Source organism: Bombina bombina, chromosome 12 (genome assembly GCF_027579735.1).
Source record: "Bombina bombina isolate aBomBom1 chromosome 12, aBomBom1.pri, whole genome shotgun sequence".
In the NCBI taxonomy this organism is placed as follows: domain Eukaryota; kingdom Metazoa; phylum Chordata; class Amphibia; order Anura; family Bombinatoridae; genus Bombina; species Bombina bombina.
Window position 1 is genome coordinate 34,021,414 of NC_069510.1, and position 20,468 is coordinate 34,041,881.

The 20,468-nt window shown below is 38.2% G+C and overlaps 1 protein-coding gene across 1 annotated transcript in view; it reads left to right on the plus strand.

The window, feature by feature from the left end:
* ADAMTS13 (ADAM metallopeptidase with thrombospondin type 1 motif 13) overlaps positions 1–19,283 on the plus strand; it is a 121,212-nt gene extending 101,929 nt beyond the window's left edge. The window contains exons 28-32 of the mRNA XM_053695397.1: positions 306–579; positions 1,355–1,501; positions 9,706–9,882; positions 18,379–18,563; positions 18,690–19,283. Of these exons, the coding sequence (XP_053551372.1) occupies positions 306–579; positions 1,355–1,501; positions 9,706–9,882; positions 18,379–18,563; positions 18,690–18,878 (972 nt within the window). The 3' untranslated portion in view covers positions 18,879–19,283. The remainder of the gene's footprint in view (positions 1–305; positions 580–1,354; positions 1,502–9,705; positions 9,883–18,378; positions 18,564–18,689) is intronic.
* Positions 19,284–20,468: the final 1,185 nt, after the last annotated feature.

The window sequence follows — 20,468 nt, forward strand, 5'->3', positions numbered from 1 at the left end:
AAGAAAAATTTATGTGGTATTACCTTTATATTTCTGTTTCACAGTGGTCATATTTAGTAAATAATTATCAATCAAATACTGGAATACCGACATTCAAGCTAATCACATACTTAATAAATATGTTTTAATTCTCTACTCATTATTTTAAGATTAAAAATGTTTTCTAAACATAATTATAAAATTTGCCAAAATGTACTCCCTTACGACATCCCGTAACCTGATAGACCACATATTTGTGAAGAAATAGATTCCCCCTCACTAACTTTGCAGAATAATCTCGTTTCTTCCTTATCTATTGGATTTAGTGTTCAGTTACCTGTGGGAATGGAATCCAAAGTCGTCAGGATTTCTGTACTAACCTAAAAACCCGACAGCAAGTGAGACCCACGTTTTGTGGGCACACGCCGAAACCCATGACTCTACGTGGCTGCTCGGAAGTACCCTGCACACAGGTCATGAAGACGTCTGAAACAGGAGCCTTCAGCAACTTCACGGTGACCCCTTCTATGGTGCCCCAATATAAAGCTTCTGAGGGACAAGATGACCGTGTTCCTGCCTTGGACGAGGACACTGATGCCAGTTACGTATTGCTCAAACTGAGACACTGTTCTGCACCTACAACACAATCACTAACATATTAATATATTAATATAATAATCACTATAGCTGGTGCTTGCCAAATAATATTGGATAGTAAGTGATAGATTTACTTAATAAACAAAAAAAAAGATTCTTAAGATAGAATATGGCACGTTATTTATTATTATTTACAGTGATATTAAAGACTAAGGGGCCGAATTATCAAGCTCCGAATGGAGCAATATGCCCCTGTTTCCGCGCGAGCATTTAGGCTCGCCGGAAACAGCAGTTATGAACCTAAAGACTGCTGCCCCATAACTTGTCCGCCTGCTCTGAGACTGCCGACATCGATCCGCCCGATCCTATACGATCAGGCTGATCGACACTCCGATTGGCCGCAAATCTACATGGGGTGGCATTGCACAAGCAGTTCACAAGAACTGCTTGTGCAATGATAAATGCCGACAGCATATGCTGCCTGCATTTAGCGATGTGCGGTGGACATGATACGCTACATCGTATCATGTCCGCTCACACTTTCATAAATCAGTCCCTACAGAATCATAGCAATGTGTGTTTGGCTACGACAATACATTTCCCACTAGTTTTTAATTATAAGAAACTAAAAAAAATGTAATAACATGTGTAGGTACAGTATAAAGATTTTGTGGGATTAAAGGATATTTGTCTTTCTGCCTTATGTTAGGCTTCTTGTACTCTCAATGAGGTCTCTAGAAAACATCTTTCTTCCTATCCAGTCATATTTTATTTCCAGGTGTTTGTGGACAGATGTTCCTTAACACCTCCGGAGTTGTTAACACTGGAGGACTGGTGGAGAAGGACTGCATGTTCTCAATTGGACGCCCACTTGGGGAAGTGATTACTGTCAAAGTGCTGTCAAGCTCCCTCAACTGCACTGCAGGTGAGCAAGTGAACTGTAAAAAGATCTTCTTTCATTATGACATGGAGCTGTATAGGTGTATAGGTCAGGTGTGTGGCCAGTAGATCACAAAATTTGTGATGTTCTATGTTTCCAAAAAGAGAGAAGCACTCAACCAGGGAACAAACTATAGCGTAGTAGCTTGTTCTATGGCTTGTTACCACCCCAGAAGCAGCCTCTTTTTGCCCAGCATGCACATTTCACAGAAATCTTTCCTGTAGTGTATGAGTCTGATCCTGATTAAACAGTAGACCCTAGCCGGAAATACAACAAGAGGCTTGGTAAACCCCAGACTTTTTATTTTTTTAATTAATAAAATATAAATTTACAGGAATAAAATCCATAACAAAAGCTTAATAAAAACATTGCAACAATTCTAAAGCAAAACAAACTAATTTGAATGAAAATCTTGATAAGAAAATGAAAAGTTAAGAAAGTTAAATAAACTGTAAATGTCCACCTACAGAGAACAAAAATACACTTTATTAAACAGGAGGAGACCACACACAAAAAAGTTAAATAAACCCATTTGTGACACTTTTTGGACTTCAGGAAAATCCTTTCCTCCATTCTCTTTCAGGTCCACCACTTTCTCTCTACCCAGCTTCTCCATTCCAGCACTCTATAAAAACAAAAACAACATGCGCACAATTTTTCTCCAACATTGATAAGGCACTAGAAACACATGACTAATATACATTAGAATAATAAAAATCACTGTCTTAATAACTAACACCATACCCTCTAAAGTTAAAGAGCGCAAAAAACAGACGTCTATTTTCTTTTTCACTTTGACACACACATTTTGCCAACTTTCAATCCTTTTCAAATCCTCATTAAATTTTACACCGAGACATGGCAAACCCCAGACGTATATTTCGGGCCTTGTCGGTGCGGTGCAGCCATATCCCTCTCGGCACATTGGGCAACGGGTCCACGTCTGGGGTTTGCCATGTCTCTGGTATTTTAGGGGTGAACTGTACCACTTAGTCGGGATTAGACTGATATACTACAGGACAGTTCCTCCCTGTAAAAGGCATTTGCTTGGCAAAAAGAGGCTCCTTCTAGGGTGTTAATTAGCTATAGAAAAAGCTATTATGCTATTATTCCCTGGTTGAGCACTTCTCTCTTTGTGTATGTTCTATGTTTCCTTCAGTTAGTATGTGCACAGCTTACAGGGAACGTATATTTAAAAAATAAGAATTTCAAATATTTAGATTGAAAGATTCAGCGAACTGAAAACTTCACCCGTGCACATGTGCAGTGCATCCTATTAAATGTATGAGACATTACTCCATTAGATTTATTTTTTATACCAGAAATTTCAATTTTTTCTCATTAAAACCACTACCCATTGTAGTACAAAAAAGGAAAAAATAGTCCCAAATATCCATTGAATATAAAAGACCGGCTTTATTCATCAAACATTAAACATTTACATGGTTCACACAAAATCAAAGTCGGGTTTTACGCTTTTCGGCTAGGACCGTACTCTTAAACCTAATAAGGCACCGGTGAGTGCCATTTAAAAAGGATTAATACATGATGGTTATTGGTTGGTGTTAAACACACCCCTATTAACCATTTAATTATCTGAATATACACAGTAAACCTTAAGAGCAACATGAACTGTCTATAAGGTAAAGTGCTAAAGGACAGTACAACTGAACAATATGTATAAATATACAAACATAAGCATTCAGTATAATATATATTGATCTTAAACGACATAGGTGAATTTAAGTACACAGTTGTACGCTCAATAGTATTAAAAGTTAAACAGACACAGTATTTAGATCATTGAAATTTGTAAAAAACAAACAAAACAAATCGAAACTGCAACATAATATCTTACAATATGCAAGTTTATACAATGATAAGCCTAACCAAATCAAATCAAATGGATAGTGCTATACAGTTTCAAACCTAGTCAATGCAAACTTCATAGATAATTAATTGTTAACAAAAAGATTTTTTCTTTCTTTCTTACAAGTGATCTTATTATATTATATACTATAAGGTCTAGATTAAGCTTAAAATTGATTTAGTAGATATGTAGATATGTGAATTCTTAATCACAAGATGTGATGGACAAAGTATAGGGAATTAGCCACCTGTTACCAACCAAGCCGGGGTATATCCCTATCCCTGTATTGCACATACATAAATCAATTAAATACAAATCGAAATAAAAAATTGAATAAGAACAAAAGTTGTCCTAAGAGCTGAGCTGAGTTAAACCAAAGATCATCATAATTGGCTTGGATGTGCACTGGACCATGGAACAATCATTTCCAATGATTTATGATGTCAAACTCACAATTAAAACCATAAGGAACCTGAGTATGGAGTTTCATGATCCAGTACACCTCCTGTTTTGCCAATAATTGATCCTTGTTGCCTCCCCTAGGGGGCAATCGTATTTTTTCAGTGCCTCGCCATTTAAATGATCCGGTATCCTTGCCATGCCGTGCACCTCTATGAAGTGCCTTGAAAGGGCAGAGCATGGTTTTTCATATTTAATGTAACCAAGGTGTTCATGGACACGAGTCCGGACATCTCTGCTAGTCATGCCAACATACTGCTTAGAATGTTCATGGCACTCAATGAGGTACACGACATAGGAACTGGAACAATTGATACATTCCTTGATTGCAAACCTTTGCGTGGTATCATATGAATAGAAATCCTTCCCTTCAGTGATGAAATCACAGGCCTTACACCTGTGATTTCCACATTTGTAAGTGCCATTAACTTGGAACCATGAGCCAGCATTCCTCTGTTTAGAAGGTAATTGACTTGGGGCTAAAATATTACCCAAAGTAAGGTTTTTTTGAATAAACACATTAAAGCCCTTTTCTACTGTAGATTTCAAGTGAATATCGCTCAAAAGGATCAGAAAATATTTTTTAATGATGTTACAGAGGTAAAATCTGATGAGTATTGGGTAATAAAGGACAGGGGTCTGTCACCCCTGTTCTCCTGCCTTTTAGATTCTGAGACTTTCCTACCTTCTGAAAAGGTTTTTTAGCCAGATGGTTAAGTAATTTAGGGAAGTAGCCTCGTCCAGAAGAAGACCCAAATGCTAGGGCGAACTAAAATAACACCCTTGCACTCTGAGTTTAATCCAGGATGTGACCCCACGACAACTACTATAAAACAAGGTACTCACGATATGGAGCAGTGTCTGGGTTCTCAGGAAAGAATAAAGTAAATCTTGATTGTTGCAGGTAAACTTCAGATTAGGGAACCAAAAACAAACAGTCAATAAGGAAGGATTAGGCAACTTGACAATCAGGCACTTTTGAGGGTTAAGCAATAGCGTAGTCGTATATGCAGGGCTTGGCAACTTGTAATCAGGAAGTTTGAGGGTTAACCATAGAATAGACTTGTAAGCAGAGTTTGGCAACTTGTAATCAGGCAGTTTGAGGGTTAAGCAATAGCGTAGTCGTATATGCAGGGTTTGGCAACTTGGAATCAGGCAGTTTGAGGGTTAATCAGTAGCGTAGTTGTTCAGGCACAGGTTCAGAAACTGGTTAAAGAAATCAAGCGTACTCACAATAGCCTCCGGAATGAAAAAGAATAATCAGGCACCGGAGGATTGAGAGACCGGAATAAGAAGTCGGTCCTGACGTCATCAGAGGGGACGGCCCAGAGAGAGGCAGACGTTGCCCAGCAACCAAACACGCCGGAAGAGCCGCCGGAACTTCCGGCGGCGGCGTGACAATTCTCCTGGCTCTCAGGAATTGGCTTTTGGCTATTATGTTGAACACATGGGGAGGATGCCCACCTTTGTTGTGGAGAATAGTATTCCCTGATATGGGTTTTCTATATAGTTTTGAATTGATTTTATGTTCCATAGAATCGCCCATTAGGGTAATATCCAAAAAATTGACAACTTTACTGTGCCACTCATAGGTAAATTTTAAACCATGCTGGCCATCATTTAGGTATTGAAAGAATAATTTAGCTCTTATTTCAGTAGACGACCAGATAAAGATCAGGTTGTCTATGAAACGACGATAAAAGACTACTTCTGTCCCAAAGGGGTTATCTCCACCATGAATGAAGAAACGTTCCAGCCAGCTCATGAACAAATTAGCATGAGAGGGGGCAAATTTTGCACCCATGGCTGTACCCTGTTTCTGCAGGTAAAATACCCCTTCAAAACAGAAGTAGTTGTGTTCTAACAAGTACTGTGTAATACGCAAAAGATATGTTATAGTGTCTGTCGTTAAATTGGCACTAGAAGTCAAAAAGTATTTAATAGCCTCTAAACCCATGTCATGGGGTATGCTGGAGTACAAAGAGACCACGTAGATGGTGAGCCAACTGTAGTGTTCATGCCATTCAATTTGTTCCAGCATACCCAACACGTGGTGTGTCTCGAATGTAACTGGGTAAAGCTAAAACATAGGGCTGAAGTACCCCATCTAGCCAGTCACACAAAGGCTCCAACAAGGAGCCTATCCCTGACACAATTGGGTGACCCTTAATGTTGGTAAGACTTTTATGAACTTTTGGCAGATGGTGAAAGACGGGAATAATCGGATGTTGAACATAAAGGGAATCTGCTGTTTGTTGATCAAATATTCCCAATTCCACCCCGTCATCCAGCATCTGCCCCAGTTCATATTGAAAAGATTTAGTGGGATTTTTATTGACAGTGGAGTATGTACATTGATTATTTAATTGGCGTAATGCCTCACCTACATACTCAACACGGTCAAGAACCAAAACACTACCCCCTTTGTCAGATTGTCATAACGATGGATTTGTTATTTTGAAGTGAAGCAACAGCTTCTTTCTCTGACCTAGAGAGGTTGTGTGTGATGGGTGCAGTTGACAAGTTTAGTTTATGTAGATCCTCTACAACTCTTTTATGAAACACCTCCAAGTATTTTCCCCCGATGATATACGGGGTAAAAGCTTGAAGTAGCTTTTCTATGAGGAAGTGTAACATTAGATGCAAAAACTTCAGACGTGGCCTCCCTCTCCAAAAAATTGTAGAGGATCTACATAAACTAAACTTGTCAACTGCACCAACCACGCACAACCTCTCTAGGTCAGAGAAAGAAGCTGTTGCTTCACTTCAAAATAATGAATGCATTGTTATAAGACAATCTGACAAGGGGGGTAGTGTTGTGGTTCTTGACCGTGTTGAGTATGTAGGTGAGGCATTACGCCAATTAAATGATCAATGTACATACTCCACTGTCAATAAAAATCCCACTAAATCTTTTCAATATGAACTGGGGCAGATGCTGGATGACGGGGTGGAATTGGGAATATTTGATCAACAAACAGCAGATTCCCTTTATGTTCAACATCCTATTATTCCCGTCTTTCACCATCTGCCAAAAGTTCATAAAAGTCTTACCAACATTAAGGGTCGCCCAATTGTGTCAGGGATAGGCTCCTTGTTGGAGCCTTTGTGTGACTGGCTAGATGGGGTACTTCAGCCCTATGTTTTAGCTTTACCCAGTTACATTCGAGACACACCACATGTGTTGGGTATGCTGGAACAAATTGAATGGCATGAACACTACAGTTGGCTCACCATCAACGTGGTCTCTTTGTACTCCAGCATACCCCATGACATGGGTTTAGAGGCTATTAAATGCTTTTTGACTTCTAGTGCCGATTTAACGACAGACACTATAACATATCTTTTGCGTATTACACATTACTTGTTAGAACACAACTACTTCTGTTTTGATGGGGTATTTTACCTGCAGAAACAGAGTACAGCCATGGAGTACAATTTGCCCCCTCTTATGCTAATTTGTTCATGGGCTGGCTGGAACGTTTCTTCATTTATGGTGGAGATAACCCCTTCGGGACAGAAGTAGTCTTTTATCGTTGTTTCATAGACGACCTGATCTTTATCAATACCTAAATGATGGCCAGCATGGTTTAAAATTTACCTATGAGTGGCACAATAAAGTTGTCAATTTTTTGGATATTACCCTAATGGGCGATTCTGTGGAACATAAAATCAATTCAAAACTATATAGAAAACCCATATCAGGGAATACTATTCTCCACAACAAAAGTGGGCATCCTCCCCATGTGTTCAACGTAATAGCCAAAAGCCAATTCCTCAGAGCCAGGAGAATTTGTAGCCGGGATAGTTATTTTGTTGAGGAATGTAGGGATATTAAACAAAGACTTAAAAGTAGAGGCTACTCCCCTAAATTACTTAACCATCTGGCTAAAAAAACCTTTTCAGAAGGTAGGAGAGTCTCAGAATCTAAAAGGCAGGAGAACAGGGGTGACAGACCCCTGTCCTTTATTACCCAATACTCATCAGATTTTACCTCTGTTTGTAACATCATTAAATATATTTTCCGATCCTTTTGGGTGATATTCACTTGAAATCTACAGTAGAAAAGGGCTTTAATGTGTTTATTCAAAAAACCTTACTTTTGGGTAATATTTTAGCCCCAAGTCAATTACCTTCTAAACAGAGGAATGCTGGCTCATGGTTCCAAGTTAATGGCACTTACAAATGTGGAAATCACAGGTGTAAGGCCTGTGATTTCATCACTGAAGGGAAGGATTTCTATTCATGCAATACCACGCAAAGGTTTGCAACCAAGGGATGTAACAATTGTTCCAGTTCCTATGTTGTGTACCTCATTGAAAGCCAAGAACATTCTAAGCAGTATGTTGGCATGACTAGCAGAGATGTCCGGACTTGTGTCCGTGAACACCTTGGTTACATTAAATATGAAAAACCATGCTCTGCCCTTTCAAGGCACTTCATAGAGGTGCACAGCAAGGATACCGGATCATTTAAATGGCGAGGCATTGAAACAATACGATTGCCCCATAGGGGAGGCAACAAGGATCAATTATTGGCAAAACAGAAGGTGTACTAGATCATGAAACTCCATACTCAGGTTCCTTATGATTTTAATTGTGAGTTTGACATCATAAATCATTGGAAATGATTGTTCCATGGTCCAGTGCACATTCAAGCCAATTATGATGATCTTTGGTTTAACTCAGCTCAGCTCTTAGGAAAACTTTTGTTCTTATTCAATTTTTGATTTTGATTTGTATTTAATTTATTTATGTATGTGCAATACAGGGATAGGGATATACCCCCGCTTGGTTGGTAACAGGTGGCTAATTCCCTATACTTTGTCCATCACATCTTGTGATTACGATTCACATATCTACATATCTACTAAATCAATTTTAAGCTTAATCTAGACCTTATAGTATATAATATAACAAGATCACTTGTAAGAAAGAAAGAAAAAATCTTTTTGTTAACAATGAATTATCTATGAAGTTTGCATTGACTAGATTTGAAACTGTATAGCACTATCCATTTGATTTGATTTGGTTAGGCTTATCATTGTTTAAACTTGCATATTGTAAGATATTATGTTGCAGTTTCGATTTGTTTTGTTTGTTTTTTTACAAATTTCAATGATCTAAATACTGTGTCTGTTTAACTTTTAATACTATTGAGCGTACAACTGTGTACTTAAATTCACCTATGTTGTTTAAGATCAATATATATTATACTGAATGCTTATGTTTGTATATTTATACATATTGTTCAGTTGTACTGTCCTTTAGCACTTTACCTTATAGACCGTTCATGTTGCTCTTAAGGTTTACTGTGTATATTCAGATAATTAAATGGTTAATAGGGGTGTGTTTAACACCAACCAATAACCATCATGTATTAATCCTTTTTAAATGGCACTCACCGGTGCCTTATCAGGTTTATGAGTACGGCCCTAGCCGAAACACGTAAAACCCAACTTTGATTTTGTGTGAACCATGTCAATTTTTTATGTTTGACGAATAAAGCCGTTCTTTTATATTCAATGGATATTTGGGACTATTTTTTCCTTTTTTGTACTACTCACGAGGATTACAAGGAATCCTCTCTTATGCGTCCCACATCCTGAAGTAACATTTTGGCTACCCCCGGCGGTCTAACTATCCTCCAGCTCCAAACACTGGTTGTGTTGGACGTTGCTGGAAACACGAGCACAGCCTAGGATTGATCATTATGGATGGTAGTTTAAATGAGCAAAGCCACCTATTTATAATGTAAACCTAAATTAGCAATTTCCAATATATTTAATTCTATCCAGCCTTCTTTGGGGAAAAATTACAATAAGTGTCCCTATAACCTTTGTGCTCTTTCTTTTTGTTAGGGGAATTGCTTCTTTTCTATGGACGAACAATGTGGCGAAAAACCTGCTCTCGTCTGTCTGGGGTGACTCTGACCTCCAAGTCAAACACTCTGATGGTGCGGCAGCGGCAGATGCAAGCTGGCAATGGTGTGATATTGGAATACTGGAGCAAACCTTCTCCCCAAAACTACTCGCAAGGTACTCTGTGCACTAGCGTATCATTTTTGTCGGTTCATATATTTTACATGCAGCTAGATTACGAGTTTTGCAGGTACGGCTTTTTACGCTAAAAAATTGGCCATTACACTGGAATGGCCAGGAACGCATATTACGAGTCGCGGCGGTATAGCTATGCCGCAAGCATTTTAGCCTGTAACGCAACATCCATTCCGCACTCAAAAAAATGACGTTTGAGTGAGGGATTACAGGTTGTGCGGTCCGGCTAAAATGCTTGTGTTACAGCCTATACCGACACAATCCATACCGCCATCTGAGAGCAGTAGTTATGGATTTTCCAAAACTTAAACAGCGCTTTTACATTAAAAAATTTACTAAGTCCCCCCCTAAAAGTAAACCCCCTCACCCAACCAACCCCCAAAATAAAAAAAACCTAACTCTAAAAAATTCTAAGCTACCCATTAGCTGATTTGTACAGCCAACGGGATTTCAGTAGCTCTCTTCCTATTGGCTGATTTGAATTTGAAGAATCTAATGAGCCAATAGGAATGCAAGGTAAGCCATTTTAAAACGGCTACCTTGCATTCAACTTCAGTGTATGGCGGTGACTGTATGAAGAGGACGCTCTGTGCATGATGTTTTCCAGGATAGCTTTGGGCAATTGTAAAAGAGCTGAATGTCCTTTTAAGGGCAGCAAAAGAGCTGAATGACCTTTTAAGGGAAATGCCCATTCAAATGCCCCTTTAGGGGCAATGGGTAGCTTAGGATTTTTTAGAGTTAGGTTTTTTTATTTTGGAGGGTTGGTTGGGTGGGGGGGTTTACTTTAAGGGGGGGACTTAGTCATTTTTTTAATGTAATAGAGCTGTTTAACTTAGGGAAATGCCCTACAAAAGGCCCATTTAAGGGCTATAGGTAGTTTATTGTAGGTTAGGGGGTGTTTTTATTTGGGGGGGGCTTTTTATTTTTATAGAGCTATTAGATTAGGTGTAATTGTTTTTATTTTTGATAATTTTGATTTTTATTTTTCATAATTTAGTGTTTATTATTTTGTGTCATATTAGATTTTTTTCTTTTTTTTTCTTAGTGTTAGGTTTTTTTAAAATTTATCATTTAGATTTTTAAATTGGTAGTTTTTTTTATTTTATTAGAATAGTTATGTTAGATTAATTTATAGTTTTAACTTAATTTTTTTTAATTTCAAAGGTAAGTTTTTATTTATTTTAAGATAGTTATATTGTAATTTTAAGTTAGGGGGGTGTTAGGTTTAGGGGTTAATAGTTTAATGTAGTGTTTTGCTATGGGGGGGCAGCGGTTTAGGGGTTAATAGGTTTAGTTTAGTAGTTACGATGTGGGAGGCTTGAGGTTTAGGGGTTGATACTTTATTATAGTGTTGGCAATGTGGGGGGTTTAATAACTTTTATTAGTGTCAGCAATGTCGGGAAGCGGCGGAATAGGGGTGTTTAGACTTGGGGTTTATGTTAGGGTGTTAGGTTTAAACGTAACTTTCTTTTCACTATAGACATCAATAGGTTTGCGTTACGGAGATCTCCATTCCGTGATCACAAGTGTTAGTTTTTTTTTCTAACACTCTCTCCCCATTGATGTCTACTGGGAAAGCGTGCATGAGCATGTAAATTCGGCTTTTGTACGGTATGGGGCTTATCGCAACATAACGCACAGCACAAGGAGGCTTTTCAGTAACTTGTAATTGCAATAATGCTATTTTTTTGGCGTTAATTTCGCACCCCTGTTTAGCGCAAAAATTAATCTAGGTGATTGTCTTTTGTTCTGTGGTATAGGGGTCTAATTTCAGCTTATATCTGTGTCATTTATTATCAACATTGTGTAGACTGCACTCCTAATTATTATGTTAGTCCCACCCATTCCTAAATATCTATGTTAATCCCAACCCTTCCTAAATATTATGTTAGTCCCACCCCTACTAAATATGTACATTAGCCACACGCCTTCCTTAATATTATTCTAGTCCCACCCCTTCCTAAATATCAATCAGCTAGATTATGAGTTTTGCGTTATGAGTGAAAAAGCCTCATAACAAAGCTTTTTCACTACCGCTGGTATTACGAGTCTTGCAGGTATAGCTGTACCGCACACTTTTTTGGCCGTCACGCAACGTAACTACTGCAACTTTCCAAAAGTCCTTTTCAATGGGACTTCCATAGTGCCGGTATTACAAGTTTGCCTAGGAGGCCAAAAAGTGAGCAGTACAGCCTATACCATCAAGATCCGTACTGTAAACTGAAAGTCAGTAGTTGTGGCTTTTATGTTACAAAGCCGTAACATAAAACTCATAACTAAAGTGCTAATCTGCTGCCCCCAACATCACCGCCGCCACTATACTAAAGTTATTAACCCCTAAACCTAACCCTAAGTCTAACCATAACCCTAACGTAACCCTAGTAAAAAATTACTATCATTAACTAAATAATACCTATTTAAAACTAAATACTTACCTGTAAAATAAACCATAAGCTAGCTACAATATAACTAATAGTTACATTGTTGCTATCTTAGGTGTTATTTTCATTTTACAGGTAAGTTTGTATTTATTTTAACTAGGTAGATTAGTTAGTAAATAGTTATTAACTATTTACTTACTACCTAGTTAAAACAAATACAAATTTACCTGTAAAATAAAACCTAACCTGTCACACTAACACCTAACATTGCACTAAAATTAAATAAATTACATTAATTAAATAGAATTCTATCAGCCAATCAGAATTAAAGTTGAAAACATCCTATTGGCTGATGCAATCAGCCAATAGGATTGAGCTTGCATTCTATTGGCTGATTGGATCAGCCAATAGGATTGAAGCTCAATCCTATTGGCTGATTGCATCAGCCAATAGGATTTTTTCAATATTAATTCCGATTGGCTGATAGTCGGAATTCAAGGGATGCCATCTTGGATGACGTCCCTTAAAGGAACCTTCAATCTTCAAGAGGCATCAACAGAAGAGGATGCTCCGCACCGGATGTCTTGTAGATGGAGCTGCTCCGCGTTGGAAGGATGAAGATAGAAGATGCCGTCTGGAAGAAGACTTCTGTCCGCCTGGAGGACCACTTCTTGCCACTTGGATGAAGACTTCTCCCGGCTTCGTTGAGGACTTCTGCCCGCTTGGATGAAGACTTCTCCTGGCTTGATGAGGATGGATGTCCGGTCTTCAAAATCTGTAAGTGGATCTTTGGGGATTAGTGTTAGGTTTTTTTAAGGGTTTATTGTGTGGGTTTTAATTTTAGGTTAGGGACTTTGAGCAGTAAAAGAGCTGAATGCCCTTTTAAGGGCAATGCCCATACAAATGCCCTTTTCAGGGCAATGGGGAGCTTAGGTTTTTTAGATAGGATTTTATTGGGGGGTTGGTTGTGTGGGTCGTGGGTTTTACTGTGCGGGTTGTTTGTATTTTTTTTTACAGGTAAAAGAGCTGATTTCTTTTGGGCAAAGCCCTGCAAAAGGCCCTTTTAAGGGCTATTGGCAGTTTAGTTTAGGCTAGGGTTTTTTATTTTGATAGGGCTATTAGATTAGGTGTAATTAGTTTAAATATTTGATCATTTCTTTTTTATTTTGTGTAATTTAGTTAATTGTATTTAATTAATGTAATTTATTGAATTGTAGTGTAATGCTAGGTGTTAGTGTAAGACAGGTTAGGTTTTATTTTACAGGTAAATTTGTATTTATTTTAACTAGGTAGCTAGTAAATGGTTAATAACTATTTAGTAACTATTCTACCTAGTTAAAATAAATACAAACTTACCTGTAAAATAAAAATAACACCTAAGATAGCTACAATGTAACTATTAGTTATATTGTAGCTAGCTTAGGGTTTATTTTATAGGTAAGTATTTAGTTTTAAATAGGAGTTATTTAGGTAGTAATTGTAATTTTTATTTAGATTTATTTTAATTATTTTAAAGTTAGTGGGTGTTAGGGTTAGACTTAGGGTTAGGTTTAGGGGTTAATAACTTTAGTATAGTGGCGGCGACGTTAAGGGCGGCAGATTAGGGGTTAATAAGTATAATGTAGGTGGCGGCGATGACAGGGGCTGCAGATTAGGCGTGTTTAGACTTGGGGTTTATGTTAGGGTGTTAGGTTTAAACATAACATTTTGATAAAGGCCTGACTGGGCTGAAACGCGTAGAAATTTGCTCATAACTTGTGAAAATAAGTAGTAGGTAAGGTGGTTGAGACCAGCTCTAATTCACAGAGTTGTTTTTCTCTTGGAAATACCATCATACCCATGATCTACTTTCTTATGTTCAGCACTGGAATCTGAATAATATGGACGCTGTTACAAACTTTACTTGCAATACATCTGCTTGACTTACATATGCGGTAGGTGCGGTGCATTGAGCCATTTTAATATATGAATTGACTCTATATGCGTAATTCCCACCCATGACCCAAATTTGTTGAAAGCAGTTTGATTCATTTTAACTTCAAAGAGACAAAGTTTGTCGTTGCCTACCATTACTCCTGCAATTTGACCTCCTGACTGGAACAGGCCCACAGCACGGGACATCCCGCAAATACGGCTGTGAAAGTGTCTTTGAAATTTAACTCACAGTCATTGGATACAAGATTTTGCAAGTTTTTCGCTGTTTTATAAACAACGCAGAGGGAATCACCCAAGTTATACCTGCATTCATATGAACAGCTGGACCAAACACTCTAATCACTGGCCTGATTGTGTTAAGGACGGTAACATTGACTCTGTTTCAATTTTAACATTGTGTTATTTTGCAACATATATTTTTTCAGCTACTTACATCATTACACACTGATGTTTTACATTATATGTTGATTCTTATCCTATTTTAATTGTACTATTTTACTCTGTATCAGATGCCGGCATCGCTTATTGCAATACAAATATTTGTAATACATTTATAAACTTTTATTATAAGCTTGTGTAATCTACATTCCTTATAAAGTTCTTTACCTCTCATATGCTGTTTTTTACAGCGCGTTCCCATATCCCCTTGTTCTTTGTATATTTTGGTTTGATGTTAGGAGGTGCACTTACCTTTTGGCAATAGCATTTGAGATTTGAGCGTTGTATCTTATACCTACCCTGTTGTTTTGATCAATTATTGCAAAGAAAGCTTGCACAAACTATCGGCTAGCTTACGAGTTTTGCGGTAAGCTGAAAAAGCAGCGTTAACAGGTCCTAATGCTGCTTTTTCACTACCGCTGGTATTACGAGTCTTGCAGGTTTAGGGTCACTGCACACTTTTTTGGCCTTACCGCAAAACGACTTACGTAAACTTCGTAAAGTCTTTTTTTTCTATGGGACTTCCATAGCGCCGGTATTACGAGTCTGTCCTGGGAGGCCAAAAAGTGAGCGGTACACCCTACCCCGTCAAGAGTCCTACCACATTTAAAAGTCAGTAGTTAAGAGTTTTATGGTACAACGCTGTAACATAAAACTCATAACTAAAGTGCTAAAAATTACACTAACACCCATAAACTACCTATTAACCCCTAAACCGAGGCCCTCCCACATCGCAAACACTAAAATAAAATTATTAACCCCTAATCTGCCGCTCCGGACACCGCCACCACCTACATTATATTTATGAACCCCTAATCTGCTGCCCCCAACATCACCGACACCTACATTATATTTATTAAACCCCTAATCTGCCGCCCCCAATGTCGCCGCCACCTACCTACATTTATTAACCCCTAATCTGCCACCCTCAACGTCGCCACTATAATAAATGTATTAACCCCTAAACCTAAGTGTAACCCTAACCCTAACACCCCCTAACTTAAATATAATTTAAATAAATCTAAATAAATTATTCCTATTTTAAGCTAAATACTTACCTATAAAATAAACCCTAAGATAGCTACAATATAACTAATAGTTACATTGTAGCTAGCTTAGGGTTTATTTTTATTTTACAGGCAAGTTGTATTTATTTTAACTAGGTAGAATAGTTAATACATAGTTATTAACTATTTAATAACTACCTAGTTAAAATAAATACAAAAGTACCTGTAAAATAAAACCTAACCTAAGTTACAATAACACCTAACACTACACTATAATTAAATAAATTAACTAAATTAACAATAATTAAATAAATTAAATTATCTAAAGTACAAAACCCCCCACACTAAATTACAGAAAATAATAAACAAATTACAAGATATTTAAGCTAATTAACCTAATCTAATAGCCCTATGAAAATAAAAAAGCCCCCCCAAATTAAAAAACCCTAGCCTAAACTAAACTATCAATAGCCCTTAAAAGGGCCTTTTGCAGGGCATTGTCCCAAAGTAATGAGCTCTTTTACCTGTAAAAAAAAAATACAAACAACCGCCCAACAGTAAAACCCACCACCCACACAAACAACCCCCCAAATAAAATACTATCTAAAAAAAACTAAGCTCCCCATTGGCCTGAAAAGGGCATTTGGATGGGCATTGCCCTTTAAATGGCAGTTAGCTCTTATGCGGCCCGAAACCCTAACCTAAAAATAAAACCCACCCAATACACCCTTAAAAAAACACTAAGGGGCAAAAGTCTTCCTCCAACCGGGCAGAAGTCCTCAATGAAGCCAGGAGAAGACTTCATCCAAGCCGGGTGAAGTGGTCCTCCAGATGGGCAGAAGTCTTCATCTAAACGGCATCTTCTATCTTTATCCATCCGACGCGGAGCGAGTCCATCTTCAAGACATCTGACGTGGAGCATCCTCTTCTTCCGAGGTGTTATTGTAACTTAGGTTAGGTTTTATTTTACAGGTACTTTTGTATTTATTTTAGCTAGGTAGTTATTAAATAGTTAATAACTATTTATTAACTATTCTACCTAGTTAAAATAAATACAAACTTGCCTGTAAAATAAAAATAAACCCTAAGCTAGCTACAATGTAACTATTAGTTATATTGTAGCTAGCTTAGGGTTTATTTTATAGGTAAGTATTTAGTTTTAAATAGGAATAATTTATTTAGATTTATTTAAATTATATATAAGTTAGGGGGTGTTAGGGTTAGGGTTAGGTTTAGGGGTTAATACATTTAGTATGAATGAAGGTTCCTTTAAGTGACTTCATTCAAGATGGCGTCCCTTAGATTCCGATTGGCATCAGCCAATCGGAATTAAGGTAGAAAAATCCTATTGGCTGATCCAATCAGCCAATAGGATTGAAGTTCAATCCTACTGGCTGATCCAATCAGCCAATAGGATTGAGCTTGCATTCTATTGGTTGATTGGAACAGCCAATAGAATGCAAGCTCAATCCTATTGGCTGATTGGATCAGCCAATAGGATTTTTTCTACCTTAATTCCGATTAGCTGATAAAATTCTATCAGCCAATCGGAATCTAAGGGATGCCATCTTGGATGACGTCACTTAAAGGAAACTTCATTCGTCGGGTAGTCGTCGGAAGAAGAGGATGCTCCGCGTCAGATGTCTTGAAGATGGAGCCGCTCTGCGTCGGATGGATGAAGATAGAAGATGCCGTCTGGATGAAGACTTCTGCCCGTCTGGAGGACCACTTCGCCCGGCTTGGATGAAGACTTCTCCCGGCTTCGTTGAGGACTTCGGCCTGGTTGGATGAAGACTTCTGCCGCTTCCTTGAGGATGGATGTCCGGTCTTCAGAACTGTAAGGTGTTTAGACTCGGGGTTCATGTTAGGGTGTAAAATGTGTTTCCCCAAAAGAATCAATGGGGCTGCGTTACTGAGTTTTACGCTGCTTTTTGGCAGGTGTTAGACTTTTTTCAGCCGTCTCTCCCCGTTGATTCCTATGGGGAAATTGTGCATGAGCATGTACGACCAGCTCACCGCTGACTTAAGCAGCGCTGGTATTGAAGTGAGATATGGAGCAAAATTTTGCTCAACGCTCACTTCTTTTCTTTTAACACTGGGTTTCTGAAAACCAGTAATACCAGCGCTGCAGGTAAGTGAGTAAAAACTGCTCGTTAGCACCGCATAGCCTCTAACGCAAAACTCGTAATTTAGCCGTATGCTAATATCACTATAAATTGACTTTAAATCAAAACAATGCAAATTTTGTATGCAGTGATTAATTTATTGTGTATGCAGTGATTAAATGCTGATATGTACAATGGTTCCTATTTTTTAAGATCTGTGTGGACAATGTTCCCAGATAAGGAACCTATCTGCATGCCTTTGAGGCCTCAAACATAACATCGGCTCTGCCCCCTGCTCCTGCACAACCAATTGCCTGAAAGCAATCATCCTGGATAATGAGTCTGGGTTTGTTTGACATCCGCAACTTCTGGGGTTGCATAGATGTCAAAAATCAGTGATTGAAAGGCATGAGTGACCCTGCATAGACCTGGCCCCGAAGCTGATTATGCAGCTTCATAAATAGGGGCCTATGCATATATTATAAATAATTTATGTGTCTGTATGCTAAAATAAATTAAATGTGTCCTTTAATTATAACCTCTTCCTAAAACGCACCCTAGCTAAGTTATACCGTACTCTCATACAGTCCTTTATCCCTTTGTGACTGATAGATTGTGATGTGCAGCTTTTTGGAATGCAAGGAGATATTCAAAACCCTGTGAAACCCTTGCAACAAGGGGGATCGCCTGCATGTCGTATCTTCATTGACGTACACCCTCGGTATCACATAGCTGTACATGCGCTCTATATGGATTTGGTATCAGGTAGCAATGAGACACACTCCAATTACATTTTGGTAAGTTACATGTTTTTAGTAATATATAAGTTTGGCACATGCATTTTGCTTCCATATTTCTAAGGTTCTACAAACTTAATAAATCTAAGATAAGATGCTTCTATGTATTCTTTTTTTAATGCACAGATTCGCGATATGAGAAGTTTAAAATCAACCGCGTTCCATGGAAATCATTTGTTTTATTGGAAGTCTACCGGAAGCAGAGCCGAGATTGAGTTTCATGGTGATTTCTCGCAAGACAGAGTGAGCTTCAAAGCAAAGTACTGGGCCAGGGAGCAAGAGTCGGTGACCAGACAGAAGGTCCCATCCAGATAATCTGTCCCAACATTGTTCCTATATAAGTCACTTGTTAGTTTGTATCAGGTATGGCATGAATAAGGGAGACTAATCCCGAAACGTTGCCCTTTTTTTACCTCCTTAAATAAAAGAATTAATATCTGCTGTCACCTGCCTGCTTTCTTCTTTGAATTATTGAACTGGGGACTTAGGCAGTGGTCCCTGGGTGACGTGCAGCACCTAAGCCGGTTGTGCTGAAAAGCTCTACCTAACCAACGTTGTTCCTAAACAGTTGACAATCACTTTACTCAGATATAAAGGCTCATCATCATTATCTTTGGCTGACATCAGTTATTTTATTATATATTTTTGATTTATGGTTTTGCAGATGTTCATCATCATTATCTTTGGCTGACATTTGTTATTTTATTATATATTTTTGATTTAGGGTTTTGCAGATGTTCAAATTTAAATTTATTAAATAATTTCAAATATCAAAAACAAGCTATATAGCATGTCTGATATTTTACAATAACATCTGTACTTTATACTTATTTCTTAAAACATGTTTACAAGTACTTTAATAAAAAGAGAAGTTTGTATGAAATTACTAAGGTTCCATTTTTTTTGTCTTTCTGGTATATGTAATACCTACTGAAAATATGTTACCATCCTGCAAGAACACTTACATAAAATAAAGACAATGCAATAGCACTTACACTTTAAATGAGCAGTAGATAATTTTTTTCTGGCACATTTTTAAATTTGCTTCAATTTACCAGCCCTCTGTATTGTGTCCACCATCAACCAATAACAGCAATACACTAATCAGCCACAACATTAAAACCACTGACAGGTTAAGTGAATAACATTGATTATATTGTCACAATGGCACCTCTCAAGGGGTGGGATATATAAGGCAGTAAGTGAGCATTCAGTACTTGAATTTCATGTGTTGAAAATAGGAAAAATGGGCAAGTGAAAAGATCTGGTTGACTTTGAGAAGGGCCAAATAGGGTTGGCTAGACGTCTGGGTCAGAGCATCTCCAAAATAGCAAGTTTTGTGGGGTGTTCCCAATATGCAGTGGTTAGTACCTACCAAAAGTGGTGCAAGGAAGGATAAGGGTGATATAACATCAGGGTCATGGGCGCCCAAGGCTCATTGATGCATGTGGGGAGCGAAGGATAGCCTATCTGGTTCGATCACACATAAGTGCTACTGTAGCTAAAATTTCTGGAAAAAAAGGAATGCTGGCCATGATAGAATGGTGTCAGAACACAAATTGCATCGCAGTTTGCTGCGTATGGGGCAGAGTAGCCGCAGACCAGTCAGAGTGCTCATGATGATTTCTGTCCACTGCCAAAAGTGCCTTCAATGGGAACGTTTGCGTCAAAACTGGACCATGGAAGATGGTTGCCTGGTCTGATGAATCATGTTTTCTTTTAGAACAGGTGGATGGCCAGGTGCGTGTGCATCATTTACCGGGGAAGAGATGGCAGCAGGATGCATTATGTGAAGAAGGCAGTCCAACAGAGGCAGTGTTATGCTCTGGGAAATGTTCTGCTGGGAAAGCTTGGGTCCTGGCATTCATGTGGATGTTACCTGCTGGGAAACCTTGGTCCCTGGCA